Source organism: Miniopterus schreibersii (genome assembly GCF_964146895.1).
Source record: "Miniopterus schreibersii genome assembly, chromosome: 2".
Classification (NCBI taxonomy): domain Eukaryota; kingdom Metazoa; phylum Chordata; class Mammalia; order Chiroptera; family Miniopteridae; genus Miniopterus; species Miniopterus schreibersii.
In genome coordinates, this window is record NC_138102.1 from 170,272,482 (window position 1) to 170,290,354 (window position 17,873).

Consider the following 17,873-nt stretch of genomic DNA (forward strand, 5'->3'; position numbering starts at 1 on the left):
CCTCTCCCTTATCTCCGGCATCTAATTGGCCACTAAATCCCATTGACTCACACAAGGCTTAAGTCTTTCCTTTCCCTTCATCCCCGATTCCAGGGCCCTGTTTCATCACCCTGGTATGTCTGGACTGCCTCGGAGGCCTCTGATCTTTCCCAGCCTCCCTGCATGTAGCTTTGTGCCCTTCCTTCTGCTTCTTATCTTTCACACTTTTGTCATAATTAATTTCTGATGTGTAAATCAAATCATTTTACTCCTCTGTCCTCTGACTTTGCTCTTTGGCTAACGTTCATGTTCCTTGGAATGACTTGGAACACTCTTCATGTTCTGACCATGAGCCACCTCTGTAACCTAACCTCTTTATCTTAAGCCTTCTTACCCAACCTTACAAAGGACTTTTTTCAATCCAGTGACCACAGAAACTGCCTTAAGCATTCCTAACATTGCTTGTGCCTGGAATTCTTTTCCTTCTGCCAAGAGCAGGGGCCAGGTCTTCCTCAAATATTACTTAGCAGAGTGTGGCATGTTGAGGTGCTCAGTAAACATTTGCCGAGAATCAGTTGTATAAATGGTAATAATTATGTCTGAATTAATAAGTTAAAATGCTATTGGGTGAATTTCTAAAAATTGACTCAATTCCATATTCTTGGAAATAGGATTTTGTACTTTTTTTTTTGCTTTTGAAATTCTTTGATTAAGGAAAGGTAATCTTAATTAAGTGGATGCTTCGAAGAAACCTGTCTTTCTATGTCTTAATTTGTTGGGGATGCTACAACAAAATTCATAGACTTATGGCTTAAACAACAAACATTTATTTCTTACTTTCTGAAAGCAGGGATGTCTCAGATCAAGGTGCTGGAAAATTTGGTGTCTGGTGGGAGCTTGCTTTCTGGTTCATAGACGGCTGTGCTCTTGTTGTGTCCTCAGATGGCAGAAGGCAGGAGGGAGCACTCTGGGATCTCCTTTATAAGGGACTAATCCCATTCATGAGGGCGCTACTCTCATGACCTAATTACGTCCCAAGAACCCCACCTTCTGATACCATCACATTGGGGCTAGGTTTCAACATAAGAATTTTGGAGGGACACTATACTAATCTATTAATTCAAGCACAGTTGTTTCCATTTTAGTTTTTTATGTTTTAAGAAAAGCTTTTCTAAGTTGCATACGCTTTATTTATATTCATATTTATATTTTTCCATGTGTTTCAGTTTCATGCTTTAAATGGCAAAAATATTTGCAGCTACCAGCTGGTCTGTAACAGTGACATGAACCTGCAGAATAAAGAATCTGTGCTCCAGTGTCTGCAGATTTTGTCCTCCTTACGGCTCATCATGCAGGTGGCGTTGCCACAGGAGGACCTTTGCTGGATTATCTTCAATGGTATGTATTTTATTTCCCCCCCAGATCTCTCAGAAAGTTATTTGAAGTTTGGTGTTAGCTTGATTACCTTGTGATTTAAAACATGTTTATTTCATAGTAGGATGATTGTGGTTATTTGCACTTTTTTTACATCTTACTTTGTCCTCATAAGCAGGAACTTACAAAGCATGCCTGTGAGTTTTCTGTTCAAGGAAGGGTTAGAGCCTGTGGGGCTAATCAGTATCAGGTATATGGAAAGCAGGGCCCACAGTTAATAAGTAAATATAAGTGGCGAAGAAGCAAAGAACCACTGCAGGTTAGATGGGTTCTAAGCATCATCTATTTATTGGTCCTCTCCTCAGACACTTTGGCCACTGGCTGGCTTTCTGCATATCAACCTTTTTCTCCGCCTTGGTTTTGAGTAAGGAGCTTTTGTGTGTGTATAGTATATTTATATTGTATAGATACACATACATATATATATATATACACAGACATATATATATTGTATATATATCATGAAATACTATCTTTCAAAATGTAGCATTTATTTTTCACTTCAGAGAGTTGCAGCTTAAACTCAATTTCTTTTTAAAGTTACAATGAAAAGATGCAATGAGTCATTTGCTATTGTTCTCTGGATAATATATTCTCAAAAGGAAAATATTGACAGTGTGTTCTTTGTGTGTGAGAGCAGGACAAAATAACTCAAAAGAAAACAGATTGGATTTTCTGTGCAATTGGATCATCTATGGCAATTGAAATGCATTTCCTAGCCTTTTCCTTCCTCACCCTCCCCAAATAATTTTTTGATAATTTGATTGAAAATTACATTTTTTGCCAGAGATGAGGCTAACTTTGGAAGAAAATTTTTAAATCCAGTGATTATCAAGCTTTTGTGCGTGATCATCCTCAAGAGGATCTGTTTCCCAGAGTTTCCCAACTCTCCACCTGAGTTGGTCATGGGTCTTGGCAGGGACTGAGCAAGAAGCAGTGACAGGTCCATGGGTTGAGTCTTGCAGCTGGGCCTTGCTTAAGTGGTGAAATGACACAGCCTGACCCCCCAGCTGCTGTCCTTTTAAGATTACACACAAAAATTTCAGTAATCTTGGAAAAAAAGAATAAACAATTTCTGTATCTTCTACAGCCTTTCTTTGGTGTGTGCTTTTTCTTTATACATGTAGTATCATGCTCGAGATTTTCTTCTTTTTCCTAAATATGTTTCTGCTCAATACTATGGTTTTAGAATCTAGCCATATTCCTGTGTGTAAATCTACTTTGTTAACTCTGACTACTGACTTGTATTCTGTAGGTAGGTGTATACTCCTAGGTGTAGAACCTGGTTTGCCTTACTTCTATAACTACACAAATAATCCTGCACAGAATATGCTTGCACAGGTCCTTTTATAGACCTGAGTGCGAGCTTTCTGGGATCTATGCCCAGGAGTGGGATGGCTGGGTTGTGGGAAATACACATAGTTTTACTAACCCGTGTCCCTGTTTTAATTAATTCATCCACAGCATATTGCCAGGCATTGTTCTAGGTGCTAGGGACACAGGAGTGGGCAACAGATGAAAACTCTCTTCTTACAGTTATGCTCTGCTCCAGGGAGATGATAAACAAAATGAAAGTAAGTGGTCAGGCAGATGGTTCTATGGAGAAAAATAGAGCTGAGGAGGGGACAGCGAAAGCCAGACCTGGACCGGGGCGGGGCTGCGATTTTAAATAGAATGGTCAGGGAAGTCCTCAGTGAGATGATGTTTGAGCGAAGACCTGAATGAAGCGTCGGAATATTTGGGGAAAGGGCGTTCCACCTGGAGGATTAGCAAATGCAAAGGTTCTGTAGTTTTAAAACTTTGGGTTTTAAGTAATCAAAACTAATTGATACAATTTATCAAAATACATTTATCCTTTCCAGTTAGAATGAACACTCATTTTCATTACTTTTAATTGATTATTATACACATAGACACCCTTCCTTTCTTAAGATGTGTAACCAACCTTGGTTCTCTCATAAAACCTACCTGGGTGTATGAATATTCCATAGCACCTTGCTTCTCAGTTAACCTGAACCCAACTAATTTAAACCCTCAAATAGATTATTTTGGTGATGACCGTCTTGGATGAAAAGGAGTCAAATGATAAGACAAAAAACTCACATTAGGGATTTGGTCAAAACTGAAACAAAACAAACTTCCAGAGATATCCTGAGGTTAAGAGTCAGCCTATGCTCCATTCTATAGCAGCACTCTCTCTGTCACGCTCCGGCAGTGGGAATTTGTGAGTCACGCTAAGATCATGAGCCATCAAAGAAGGGTTCAGTTTTAGTCAGGATGCACGAGGGCTGGAAGGTTAGAGGCACATTTTGGAATACAGAGGGTCCTTGTCATTCTTTTCGTCAGTCTCCTGAGGCCTCCCGAAATCCCCAGTTCCTGTTACTGACATGTTTATACAGGCTCCTGGCTTACACCTGAATCACATGTTTTGTGGAGAGGCATGCGTTTCCTGTGGATATCCTTCCTTGGTGACTTTTTTTTTAAACAAAGAAACACAGTTAGTTTAATTTTAAGATTAAAAATAGAGGTGGACAAAACCAAATTGAAATAAGATTGCCCGGCTTGAGCCGTTACCAGCCAAATGGCTTCTTCCCCAGGGGTATCGTACGTGACATAATTAACTCCGTGTCCTGGGAGCAGTCACAGTAAGAATGCCGAGTCCTTGAGTGTTAAGGACCGAAGTTCACGGTGCTGTATGTGTTTAAGATTTTATTCAATATTTTTGTCACTGATTATGCAATTAATATTTGTTATGCTTACAGCTATATTTTAATCAAGTGATGTGTGTCTTGGAGCAGATGCTGTCTTCTCAGAAGCTTCACATTTAAATGTGAACACGGGATTCATAATTGTTGAATTTTGATGGTTATGAATTTTAGAACAGTTATTTTATAGGAAATATTTAGAGTACTTGCATTAAAATCAAATGCCTTTTTAAGGCATGTTACTATCTTTTGGTTATGTTTATAGCATGATAATGTCCTTTGTATATCTAGAGAGACATGCTGACATGCTTCCCCCTCCCCTCAGTCCTGCCACCAGCCTTCTATCCTCATTTAATCTATGGCCTGACCAAAAAATCCTACTTGAATGATGTTAAATAGGAGTTGAAAATGCTGTTCTTTATTAGAGTGCTCAGAGGACATACCTTAATAATAGTATAAATATTATATGAGATTGCGAATGAATATAATGCAACCTATTATGTGTTATGATTTTAAAATTATTATGAGTTTCCATGTTGAGTATTGTGCCATGCTGATTAAATATGTATTTTAATCTTATTTCGAAATAAATCTTTAATTTTTCAACCATAAGGAAATCATGGGAACCAATAACATTTTATGTAAATTACTAAAACCACAGGGTACATAAATTATGCTACTAAAATATTCTTTTGTTCAATATATTTCAAAACTTAAACTGCTTCTATAATGAGGCTAAAAGATTCCTGTGTCAACCTATTTAAAATACGGTCATATTAGTTCTTTTAATGATTTGGTTACAAAACAAATTATAATGGTTATAATTCTCGAACCATTATCAGACTTTCTCATGAGATTGCTTATTTTGAGAACTACAGACTTAAACCACAGGAATTGGCATATAAAACTTTCCTCATTTGACTGTAAAACATGTTAATGATCCTTTTTTCTATCTAGGTACCGTTTACATTTACACCATTTGCAGAAAACTGATGATTATAGGCCAGTCTTCCAAGGTATGAAATTTACCAACAAAATATCTTCCCCTGTATTTCTTATTTTTCTGCAGACTTGTGTTGGCATTGAATGCTAAACAAAGAAAATTTAGTGAATTACATAACAAAATTTAGTGAATATATATTATAGGTTTACTATTTTTAGTTTTACTTTAATATGATCGTATGTAAAATTGCAGATAAAGTATTAATGAAAGAAAAGCATTCTTAAAATTGATATTCTCCACTGTCCCTTGGTCTCTCAGATTAGTCATAACTTGTCAACTTGATACTGAACATCCATCTGGTAACTGTATCTCCAGGCAGGGTGACCATCCATCCTGGCTTGCTCAGGACAGTCCTGGTTTATATCTGTTGTCCTGGAGTAATTATTAATAGTGCTTGCTTTCACTCTCAAAAGTGTCCTGATTTGAAGGATAAACTATGGTTATCCTATTTATGTCATATTATGGAGCTTGGACTTCATTTTGCTTGAAGAGATTGGACTTTACTTATGGCCCACATGCTAGGGAATGAGTGAGTGAATGAATGAATGTTAGTGTTCCTTAGGGTGAAAGAACATCTAAACTCCATTCCAGTCATGACCTTATTTTATAATAAGATTCCCACTCACCAGTATTCACAGCTCGAGTTTAGCTTCAAGCTTCTATTGAATTCCCTACAATGTTGGTGGCGCCTTTGTCTCTGTGAGACATATTTATTCCCTGTATTCATTATTTTCTCATTGGCATGTTGGCCAAGAAGGGAGAATACACTCTCGTGGAGACCATACTCAAATTATTACCAGCATCTGCAACATAACTACTTTATTCTTTATCACACTCAAAACCTTACCCTTAACATTCTAACACTCAAGACAGAGACTTTTTTTCTTATTTTTCTCAAAACATAGCCAAGTGTCTTAAAAGTTGGCAACACTTAAGAATCAAAATGGAAGCAGAGCTGTTTGCATGCTGAGTGGGTAACAATGATGTGTGTGTTTTCTCTCTCTCTTGTTCCTCGGATCTAAAAGCTCCATCACTGACAGCCACTGGAACAGGACTGTGCCGGCTCTCTGAGTGTGAATTAAAATGAGGGGAGACTGGCCCGTGTAGAATGGAAGTTTGGCCTGCAGCCTATTCCAGTGACTCTACATTCAGTTCCAGACGATTTCCTAAAAAGCGTCTGCACACTGCTGTTGCCCTTCTGCAGCACACACCGCTGCACACACCGTCCTGGTTTGGTGTAAGCAGCGTCTGTGTGCCAGAGCTGCGGCGGGCAGAGATGTCTGTGCCAGAATTGAGCTGCTCAAGTTTATGCTTGTTAATGCCGAGAGAATTTCAATATGGTAGTCATTTTAAGATAATTTCTTATTTATACCCTACATAAGACATCTCCTCTCCCCCTCGTAGAAACTGAATTTCTCTCTGACAAAATAAGGGCTGAAGGGGTAATAGCCCTGTGGTCCCAGTCTCGTGGGATGGGAGCGAGGAGAGTGTGGGGTACAAGAAATTTGGAGTAATGGGTGGTTGTGTAGTTGGCATTTGAAGATTGAGAGGAAATTCTTTCAGTGTTTTCAATCTAATAAGTTCCAAGGAAATTAATAATTTTCACCTAGAAATTTCTAAACCTCCAGCTGGTGAGTTGATTTCCTGGGGCTGGGGGAACCAACCACGTCTGTGTCTTGGGTTTGAAGGACCCTGATTCTGTAACTGATTTATAGTTCAACTCTCTTACAGCATGAGACAGGAGAAACAGATAGAAGATCCTCAGGGTTTTCTTGATATAACCCCAGATACTATAAACTCGTATTACTACAAGATCCAGGCATTATTGCTACCATTTGTTATTATTATTGAATCCCTACTGTGTGTTAGTTATTGGGTGAAGGGCTTTGCATACATTATAATACTCATTATAGTCTTATGAGGTTGGCACCATCATCATCATTTGTTGAATGAATGCCTACCATTTATCAGGTAGGCTTCTAAGCACTTTCATATATTACCTCATTTAATCCTTATACCAACACTGAGAAAGGTGCTGTTACTGCTTTCTTCTTACAGATGAAGAAGGGAAGGCTCAGAAAGGTTAATTTGCTCAACGTCAAACATCTAGTTAGAAGTGTAGCTGAGGCCAGAGTGGGTGCCACACTGTATTGCCTCTCAACACCATTAGAGTAATCCATGTCTGTTGACTAAATTTAATCTTTCATGACCCATCCTATTTTGGCTCACCTACTCAAACTGAGGAGCTGTGTGAGAGGGGTTAATATTTTTTGACATCAATCTGTATTCCTGAAGACATCCTGAAGACCAAGACTGGCTGGGGGCCTTTCCCAAATGGGAAACACCTTTGTGTTGTGGGAGGTCACCAGCATGAGCTTAGGGAATGGAGGGAGGGCAGATTTCTGGAATCTCTTTTCCTAAAGACGTATTACAACTTTGCTTTCATTTATGGAGTAATCTGTAGCTGCTTCTGAGGCATTTAAAACTGTAGTATCATACTCACCAAACATTAAAGAATACAGTAGAATCTATTTATTCTAAGAAAATATTGATTTGTTTCATTTATAAAGCTTGTGGCTTGGACAATGATTGTCAAATTATTCCACATTCCATTACATAAACTTCAAATCCAAGCTTTGAAATGCTTCTGTGTTGTTTTCCTCGAAGGCTGACATAAGTGATGCTGCAGTGCCTTCCTGTGGCAGAACCGATTAATTGTGTGTGCCCTACACCGGAACCATGCTCTTCCTGAGCTCCTATAATTTGGTTTTTCTTTTTCTTTTTAAATGAAGAGTTAGTATAGCAAACGTTTTATTTTTTTATTTCTTGATATCTTAAATTTTTTAACAGAGGAACATTGACCAAAACACACTTTTCTGCCAACAGTGTTTTGGCCCATTAACACTCTCTCCAACCTTTGACAATCTGATGCATTAAAAACAAATGGGCTTTCATTGTTTCAATTTTCATTTTCCTGGTTGTGATGTAAACACTTAAAATAGCTTTAAATTTCTTTTTTAATTTAATTTTTTTAATTTTAATTTTTGGTAATTTATATTTAATTTTTTGATATTTTAATTTATTGTAATAAGAACACTTTATTTTTAAATTTAAATTTGGTTTTTCAAAGTTTGTTTTTTCTCTGGAGAGAACAGTCCTGCTTAAATTCCATTAATATAAAAAAAAATTTATTAATAGAAATAGTTCTTTCAGGGGCCAAAAAAAAAGCAGGCTACAAATTAAGAAGTAGTTTTTTGAAAATGGACTTTCATTTTAAAAATCTGAATGACAGTTTTTCAGAACCCTAAGTGAGATGACAGCTATATAGCTATATATATGTGTGTGTGTGTGTGTATGTATGTATTAGAACTCCCCTTTGTCAGGGTTTTCCTGTGTAGTGGAAAGAATGCTGCTGCACTTGGGATTCTGAAGACCCGAATTCTAGCTCCAGCTTTGTCACAAGCAGCTTAGCCCCTTGAAGTCTAAAAGGTTACTTTTAAGGTCTCTCTTGGCACTAAAATCTGTAGGTGTGGAGAAAGGCAGCAGTTGCCTTTGCATGCCCTGTAAAAGGCTTGCACTTGGTCATATACGCAATGGGGAGCAACGAGCAACGGAAGTGTTTTGAGCACAAGAGCGACACAACCCCATCTGCATATTAAAAAGGTAACTGTAGTGGAGGTGAGGAGTATGTATAGGGCGGGCAGTTTATAAGAAGGGCGATGGCGAGACCAAAGGAGAGGAGGCAAGTGCAGAAGTGCCCAATAGACTGGGGAGACAGGTGAGGACCTGCTTGGTTAAGTCTAACATTTCTATGGATAAAGTTTAGAATTTGATATTCTGAGATATTTAGCTCACAGATTCTTATTTTCATCCCAGTAATATTTTTTATAACAATATGTGGAGCACATACCAAATTCCTTCTTATATTCAATCAAGTGAAAGGCAATACAATCTAATTACCCTTTGAGGTTTTGGAATGTTTTTGAAGAAAGGAAAAAGACTGAAAAAGTTAACTGCAGGATACATGTAGTCAAACAGTGTTTCCCGGTATAGGGTTTGTGGGAAAGACGTGTTCAAAAAGAATTATGAGTGGATCTGTGGGGAAAAGTCATTCAGCTAAAATAGCACAGGAGGCTCTTACATCTATTCCTACAGATAGACTGATAACAATGATGACCCTTTCACCATAATTTTGTTTCACACTGTACCTTGGGAATGATTACACTGGAAATAGATATCATTTATGGAGTGTAACCAATACCATCCTAGCACACTGTGTACATTGTCTCCCTAATAGCACTGTGCCAAAGTGCCCATTTTAAAGATGAGAAAGTTGAGGTCTGGTGAGGTAAAATGACACAGCTACTAGGTGACAAATTTGGGACTGAAATGCAGGTCTATTTGATCCCAGTCTTCAACTGTTTCTACTAAGTATCATAGCTCCCAGACTGTAAGCCTTTTCCATTTTCCCTATTCTGCTATACCAGTTTATTTTCAAAATAACACATTGGTTCCAGGCCAGCTAGTAACAATTGTATTGTAATTAGTTCCTATGCTATTGTTGACACTTGATATATATTAATAAAAATGAGCCGAGTTCATAGGACTTTAGGAGCTAAGAAGGAAGACATTCTAAAATGGTTAACTTGAGATTTCGAGTTGTCTAAATTACTATTTTACTTTTTAAATGCTTGTGTTTTCTTGACTCATTGTTTTTGGTTTAAGTAGCAATTTGTGCTCACAACTTATAATCTGAGTATATTGAGTAAAAAACCACGTAATCATTGGCTTAAAATGAAAATATATTCAATTATGCCCTTTCTTTCTCAGGCCTTGGAATATCTCCTGTGGGCCAGTACGTGCATGGAATCCTCAGTCCCACTCCTGTCTGTCAGGTACCTGACGTGGAGAGCCACTCTTTACACTGCTGTCTGCCAGTGCTACTATGACTGCCAGGCTTGTATCCATGGGGAGGTATGCTACTTTTTAATTCTGAGGATTTTGATATTTTAAAATACAATGTATGCAGCATTTTCTTCTTTAGATGTCTGGCAAGAAAAACATAAACAAACATTTGAATTGCAAAGAATTGCAATGATGCAAAGACAGAAGTCCCAGGCTTAATTTGCAGAAATTTGCTTGACTTGCTCTACTTCCTTTCTCTCCCCTTTATGCTCTATTCACTTCCACCCTCTTTGTTGCTTTTCTGAGTAAAATTTCTGATGTCTTCCTTTCCTCATTATTTCCTTATATGCAATTCACTTTCCTTCCTAGTTTATTTTATTTTTTTGACATTCAATATTACGTTGCATTAGGTGGGTACTGGAAATATCGGTACCAGAATTTGACTCTCCTTATTTTTAAAATTTCTTAATTCATCAAATCAGCCTATCTGACAGTTTATTAACTTTAGATCTGTAGAATTTAGTGGTACTTATAGGAAATGGTAGATTGAATAGCTACTGTGTTACAGAGAGTCAGCATCAGTTTAGAGCTTAACTCATCAGTTAAATCCAGTGTCTGGGGGAATAAAATATACTGCCTTGATACATTTTTAATCACTGTTCTCTTATGAATTCAACCTGTTTTCATTGCATATAGATATTCGCTCGGCGTGCTTTAGCTAAAATTGATGAATTAAGGCAACTGGAATTAATGGGTTCCTCACAATCGCCAGAAGCATCCAGAAGATACTACAGGGAGGCCACGATAAAGGTATAGGAATTTCACAGAGTAAAAGGAGTGTATTGCACTCTGCAGTTGATGAAATGCTTCATGTTAGAGGTTGCACCCCACTCTTACTTCATCCAGAATTCTTCCTTTTGCGGCAGATGGCAGTGATGATCTTCAGAAGAGGGGTGTTTGAATCCAGAAGAAAAACCAAGAGTTCCTTTAGACCAAAGATAAGAACTAACCTAAAGGAAGTACAAACTGTAAGTCTAAGACTGTTCTCCTTCCTTTTCAGACCCTTATGGTATATTTAGGTTCTGCCTCCGCATCCTTTAAGGTTGGTCGCTAAATATCAAATCCTACAGATGATTCTTGGCACCCACGGCAGACAGAGGAATGCCTGCCCCGTTTGGACGTGACCTCACTTCACCCCTCTCTCCGCTTTTGTACCTTTGCACAATCCCAGTTTTGGAACTTTAAAGGGCAAGAGGCTGGAGAAGATCCTGGGAGGGGTTCAAACGCACAAGCCTCTGAGCGGCTCCATAGAGGCCTGTGTCTGCCACTGCTTGGTGGTAGCATAGAGGCTTCAAGGCTGGAGAGGGCGGATGCACCTTTTCTCACCCGCCGCAGTTTCGCCGTTGGGAGTGCTTGGGAGCTCGGTCATAGTGTAGCAGCAAACAAACCCCATATCTTGGTGGCTTAAACAACCCTTTATTTCCCAGTGGAGTCAAGTTATTATAGTTACCAGCAGGCTCTGCTCATGATCCATGCTCAGGGCCAGATCGAGGAGCAGTTCTCATTTAGAAAATTGCTGGTTATCCTGTCAGAGGGGATGTGAGAGAGCTTTGGAGGACCTCACACAGGCAGTAATGCCCAGCGTGGAAGTGACAGCAGTCTCTGCTTTTCACGTGTCAAGCCTTAGTACAGAGTCCCTTCCAGCCACAGACGTATTTGGCAGACAGCGCTAAGGGCTCTCACAGGAGCTAAGGGCTCTCACGGTAGGGGGCTGCGATCTCATTAGGCCTTGTGGGGTCCTCTGCCTTTTGTCCCTCCTGCCTTTTCCTTCTCCCGCCGTCCTCCCCTTTGCCTTTCTGAGCCTCAGGATTCCTTAAGGCCAGTTCCATATTTCTTTGAAGTCGTCCCCTGTGTGTCCTCAAGGTCATAAACTCTTTCCTGTGACTCCTTTGTGGGGACTGAAAATGGAGGTGAGGGGGAAGAAGACGAGCACTTTCTGACAGGAGAGTAGTAGAATCTCAGGGTCCGGAAGGGATTTTAGAAATCACGTGGCTCAGTCCTTGTCTGTTGCAGATGGGGAAATAAATCACAGGGTGTTTACAATTCTAGCTCAAGGCAACAAAGACAGCTGCTGGCCACCCTGCACTAGAACCCAGGTCTCAGGTCCACTGCTTTCTCACTACTAACTTGCTGTTTCTCCTTCTAAGATTTAGGAGTAAATTCTCCCTTTTGTAAAATTTTAAATCAATATTTAAATCCAGATATTATTTGGACGTTGTAGCTGCCCATTGCTACTTACTGTGACTATGATATATTGATGACTGACACCAGAAGTACATTTCATACTGCGTTTTAAAATCAGCCCTTACCAACCAATGGTGTAAACTTGGTGGGGGTTGTGACTTGCCAAGTTACAGATAATTTCATGGATGAGCTGTTGAACTGCCTGCATCTGATACTGGTAAGTAGTAATACTATCGTGTTTGTAAGAGAGCAGGGGACAGTTCTTTTTTTCTCATTAGCATTTTTTTTCCCCCTAGGCAAACCAAACTTATGTACTCAAAGCTGTAAGATTGTCACTAATTAGGATATTATCAGGACTTGATTTATAGTCATCCTGGTATAAAAATTAAGTATATTTTAAAAGAAAAATGTTTAAAATTTCAGATAATGTTATATTAAAAAATTTATTTCTGGCTTCCTTTAAGATAATTACTATATGGAAAGTATGGGAGTATATCTTTTTAGGAAAAAATCATAATTGTTTAGTGGGTAGTTTATACAGAGAACAGTTAACATAACCCTTTTTACAAAGTCATCATATGTCACCTTGATATAGTTTGCCTTATGTCCTGCTTTATGTGTATTAAACAATTTTATCATGTTTCCTGTACAAGAAAGCAATTTCAATTTCAAAATTTATTTTATAAAACATTTTTGAGTTTGTAAAGCAGTAACTCATAGTAAATCATTTTGACTTTCAAAGGATAATTTTAAAGGACTATTAATTCAGACTTCTAATGATTGACTCTTTAGTGATTCATTCAATAAATATTTTTAATGTAGTTGCTATGTGAATAAGTAATTCTAGTGGAGAAATTACATAATAAATAAAATGTAGTTTGTCATAAGTATTATGGAGAAAATAATGGTAGTGATTAAATGAGTTACATGTTAGAATGTTCCTGGCACATAGTAGGTCCTCAGTAAATATTAGCTGTTGCTGTTATTTATTTTTCATTCATTAATTCTATAGCCATATATCGAACACTTACTGTTTTGTCAAGTGTGGTGGAATATAGAAAAGACTAAGTCGTAGTTCTGTTTTTTTGAATGGCTTTGGAATAATGAGCAGAATTTGACCAGACAGGAAAAGAGGGGAAATAGTTAAAGGATCAGAACATGATCATAACTTGGAAGCAGGAATAAGCAAAGTTCATAGGGGTACAGTGAGAAACTGAGCTTGACTGGGCTAGGTGTGCTGTGTGGGGGAGTTAACAATGCGTCTTATGGAGCAAATGTTGTGGAAATCATAGTATTTAGAAGTGGAACAGACTGTATGGGTTGTGTCATTCAGCTTCTCCTCTGTCCTGACATTTTTAAAGATGATCTAATATACCCTATGCAGTATATGTGCCAGAATTTGCCTAATATTTGTATTTTATTATTTTAGTTGTTTCCACTACTTTGCTATTAAGAAATATTGATGTAATCAACATCTTCAATTATATATATATATTTTTTGTTTTCTGTGGATAAAATTCAAGGTGTATGACTTGAATCAAAGGATGCACTTTTATTTCTCTTGATATATATTGCAAAATTAATTTCCAAAAAGGAGTTCTTTAGGGTGAAAACCTGCATGTACTGATTTTGCCACAAGCTATTATCATTTTGATATTATCATTTTTTTTTATAATTCAGTTTTAATAAAATGGCTTGTTTTAACTTTATTTTTCAGATTCAACTTACCCTTCTATTTGTGTTTACTCTTTGTTTTCTTTTTTTGATGAATTATCTACTAGAGATTTTAATTTTTAAAATATATTTGAATAAGTTAATTGTTTTTATAGACATTAATACTTTTCTTGTCATGCTTGACAGTCCATTTCGTATTGCTTTGACTCGAAATCTTTTTTATAGATCTATGAAATACTTATATTTTAAAATCATTTACTTGGTATTCATCTATTGCTCTGATAAATAGTCTGTTCTTCTTTTTGCTCGTTTTCCTAAGATATTTAAAAAAATAAGTTCACTGTAACCTATTTGGGTTTTGTTCCTGCTTTTGTTTTTCTGTCTTACTTTGCCCCAAGAAGAGGAAAGTAGCAGAGGAATAACGGGGAATATGACTGGTGTGTTCTAATAGGACATGGATTCTAGGAAAGCCAACTAGAGTTGCCTTTCTTATTTCCTGGTAATCTAAATACAGAGCACAGGTAATTTGTCGGAGAGAATGGAGCATGGAGGCAAACCATCTGCAGGAGGTGGAATCATTCTGGCCTGATACAAAGTGGAGTGGCTGGGAATTCACACAGAGCTCTAACAGTCACTAACTTATTAGTATGCAGCTGGTCCACTCTTCTTTAGAGTTAACTCACATAAGACCAGTTATTTATGCTATGAAACATTGTTTCAAATTTGGTTTTGAGGACCCTGCATCAGAATTTCCTGCAGCGCTTATTAAGAATGTCCCATGCAGGCCCACTGATGCGGTGTGTGAATCTAAAAGCACTCCTGAGAGCCCTGGCTGGTGTGGTTCAGTTGGCTGGGCATTGTCCCTTGCACCAAAAGGATGCTGATTCAGTTCCTGGTCAGGGCATGTGCCTGGGTTGTGAGCTTGATCCCTAGTAGGGGGCATGCAGGAGGCAGCTCTCACATCAATGTTTCTCTCTCCCTCTCCCTTCCTTTCTCTCTAAAAATCAACACAAATATTTTTATAAAAAGTTAAAGCACTCCTGAGAGATTCTTAGGCAACCAAAGTTTAAGGATCAGTTCCTAAGGGCTGAATTAAGGTATCACAAAGCATGTGGAGATTGATGCTGCCCTAATAAAAAGATAGTAATAAATAGCCTTTTTATGCTGCCTTGGAAACGCAAAAATATAAAGAAATAGCAAAGTCTTTGATGTAATGGCAACATGACATAAACCTTAATGGAGTCTGGAGTAACACCTCAAAAAATGAAAATCATAAAAGCAGCCATCTCATTGATAGGCCAACCACTCTCTCTTTTAGCATTAATTAAGCATGTCTTACTTTACTTTGCCTAATAATATCAGACATAGAACTTTTAAAAAATGGATTGTATATATATTTTTAAATTATAGTTGCCGTGGCCACGTACCACCACAGAACGGCTATTGGATGAGATGTTTGATAGCACTGCATCCCGGTTTCTGGCTGTCTTGGAAGCTCTTTCTGATTCAAATAGGCGAACACTGCAAACTGGACCGATTGTTACAGAAGAAGTAGAAATTCGTGATGTTGTCTCAGAACTGTTTATAGCGGGAAGAGAACTTTTAATAAGTAAGTTGTTAAGATAATATTTTGTTGTAGAACAAGAGTAAGAGAAGCTTTTAGTGTGTAGTACACACATAAGCTCATATCCAATTTTTACTGATCTTGAATTCAGCAAACTTGCTAAACTCAACTGGTAGTTTGAATAATTTATTAGTGGATTTTTTTTTAGATTTTTTAATATATACAATCACTGTCAATAAAGACAGTTATATTTCCTTCTTTCTAATTCTTAAATTTTTATTTATTTTTTCTTATATTTCTTGACTTATTGCACTGGATAGGCTCTTCAATAAAACAGGGAATGAAAGTGGTAATAGCAGTTGCCCTGGCCCGTGTGACTCGGTTGGAGCATCGTCTCGTGCACCAAAAGGTTGCCAGTTCAATTCCCAGTCAGGGCACGTACCCAGGTTGCGGGTTCCATCCCCAGTGGAGGCACATACGGCAGGCAACTGATCGATGTTTTTCTCATACACTGATGTTTCTCTCTCTCTCTCTCCCCCTTCCTCTCTCTTTAAAATGAGTAAAACATATCCTCGGGTGAAGATTTAAAAAAAAAGTGGTAATAGCAGATATCCTGTCTCATTTATGATCTCTAAGGGAAAACTTTCAACATTTACCATTAATTTTGATATTTGCTAAAGGATTTTTTAAAGATACCCTTTTGCAGACGAAGGAGTTTGCTTTTATTTTTGGTTTGCTAAGAGTTTTGTTTGTTTTTAACCCTGAATAGTTGTTGACTTTTTATCAACAGCTTTTGTATAGACCTAATGAGATTTACTGAATTGATTAGATGGCTTTTCTCTTTTATATCTGTTAATGTGGTGAATTACATTGATTGCTTATCTAACTTTTAACCACCCTATATTTTTAGGATAAACGTAATGTTGAGGTGAGGATAATCCTTTTGATATATTGCTTGCTTTTTTTTTTTTTTTTTGCTAATGTTTAATATTTCTGCTTCTCTGTTCATGAGAGAGATTTTCCTTTCTTATGAGGTCCTTTTTAGATTTTGCTATCAAGGTCATGTTGGCTTCATAAAATGAACTGAGATGTATACCCTTTTCTCTATTAACCCTTTTCTCTATTATTTGAAAGAGTTGGTGTCAGATTGGTGTTACTTCTTTCTAAATGTTTGATTGACTTTACTGGTTAAGCCATTTAGACCTGGAATTTTCATTGTGGAAAGATTTTTAACTATGGATTAAATTTCTTCCATAGATATAAAGTGATTATTTAGGCTTTCTTTTCATTTAAAAAATCTTATATCAGTTTGGTATATTGTACTTTCCTTGAAAAATTTTGATTTTATCTAATATTTTCAAATTTTAATTAAAATTGTAATATCTAATTATGATCTTTATAATATCTTTGTTACATTCTTAATAGTGGTCATTTTGCCTTTCTCTCATCAGTTGTAGCAGGAGTCTCTACCAATTTCATTAGTCTTTTCAAAGAACAATATTTGACTTTGTTTATCCTCTCTGTTGTATGTTTGTTTTACATATTATTGATTTCTGTTCTTTATTTTACTTTCTTGGCTTTATTTTGCTGATTTAAAATTTTTTATTGACTTGGAAGCTTAGGTCATTGATTTTCAGGATTTATCCTTATTAAATATTTGCATAGTAAGACATTTCTCTCTAAATGCAGCTGTAGTTATGTACCTAAAGTTTGGATATATCATATCTTTACTACCATTTTGTTAAGAATATTTTATGATTCCCCTTGTGATTTCTTCTGTGATATATGGGTCATGAGTCACAACAAATGGAGACTTTCTAATTTTTTTATTTATTATTGATTTCTAGCTTAATTACTCAGTGGTCTGAGAAGCATGTTCTATATTATTTGAAACCATTGAAATTTGTTGAGATGTGCTTTATGGCCTAACTTGTGGTCAGTATTGGTAAATAGACTGTATGTACTTAAAAAGATTACATATTCCTTGTTGTTGGCTGCCTCCTAAACTTGTGTGACTTTTTCCTTCACCAGCTTAGGGAAGTTTTCTGCTATTATTTCTTCAAACATGTTCTCTAGCTCTTGCTCACTTTCTTCACCTTCTGGAATTCCTGTGATGCAAATATTGTTACATTTTATGTTGTCCCACAGCTTCCTTAAACTATCCTATTTTTTAATTGTTTTTTCTTTTTGGTCTCTGATTGAGTGCTTTTTTCCATCCTGTCTTCTAACTTATTGATCCGATACTTAGCTTCCACTAATCTGCTGTTTATCCCTTCCAATGTATTCTTTATTTTTGCTGTGTCATTCTTAATTCCTTCATAGTTTCCATATCTTTCCTTATGCTGTTGAGCATCCTTACAATCAG

At 37.1% G+C, this 17,873-nt stretch overlaps 1 protein-coding gene across 1 annotated transcript in view; it reads left to right on the forward strand.

The window, feature by feature from the left end:
- CFAP54 (cilia and flagella associated protein 54) overlaps nt 1-17,873 on the forward strand; it is a 215,331-nt gene that overhangs the window by 11,395 nt on the left and 186,063 nt on the right. Inside the window, exons 4-9 of the mRNA XM_081128376.1 lie at nt 1,206-1,377; nt 5,076-5,134; nt 9,952-10,095; nt 10,723-10,836; nt 10,953-11,054; nt 15,355-15,553. Of these exons, the coding sequence (XP_080984502.1) occupies nt 1,206-1,377; nt 5,076-5,134; nt 9,952-10,095; nt 10,723-10,836; nt 10,953-11,054; nt 15,355-15,553 (790 nt within the window). The remainder of the gene's footprint in view (nt 1-1,205; nt 1,378-5,075; nt 5,135-9,951; nt 10,096-10,722; nt 10,837-10,952; nt 11,055-15,354; nt 15,554-17,873) is intronic.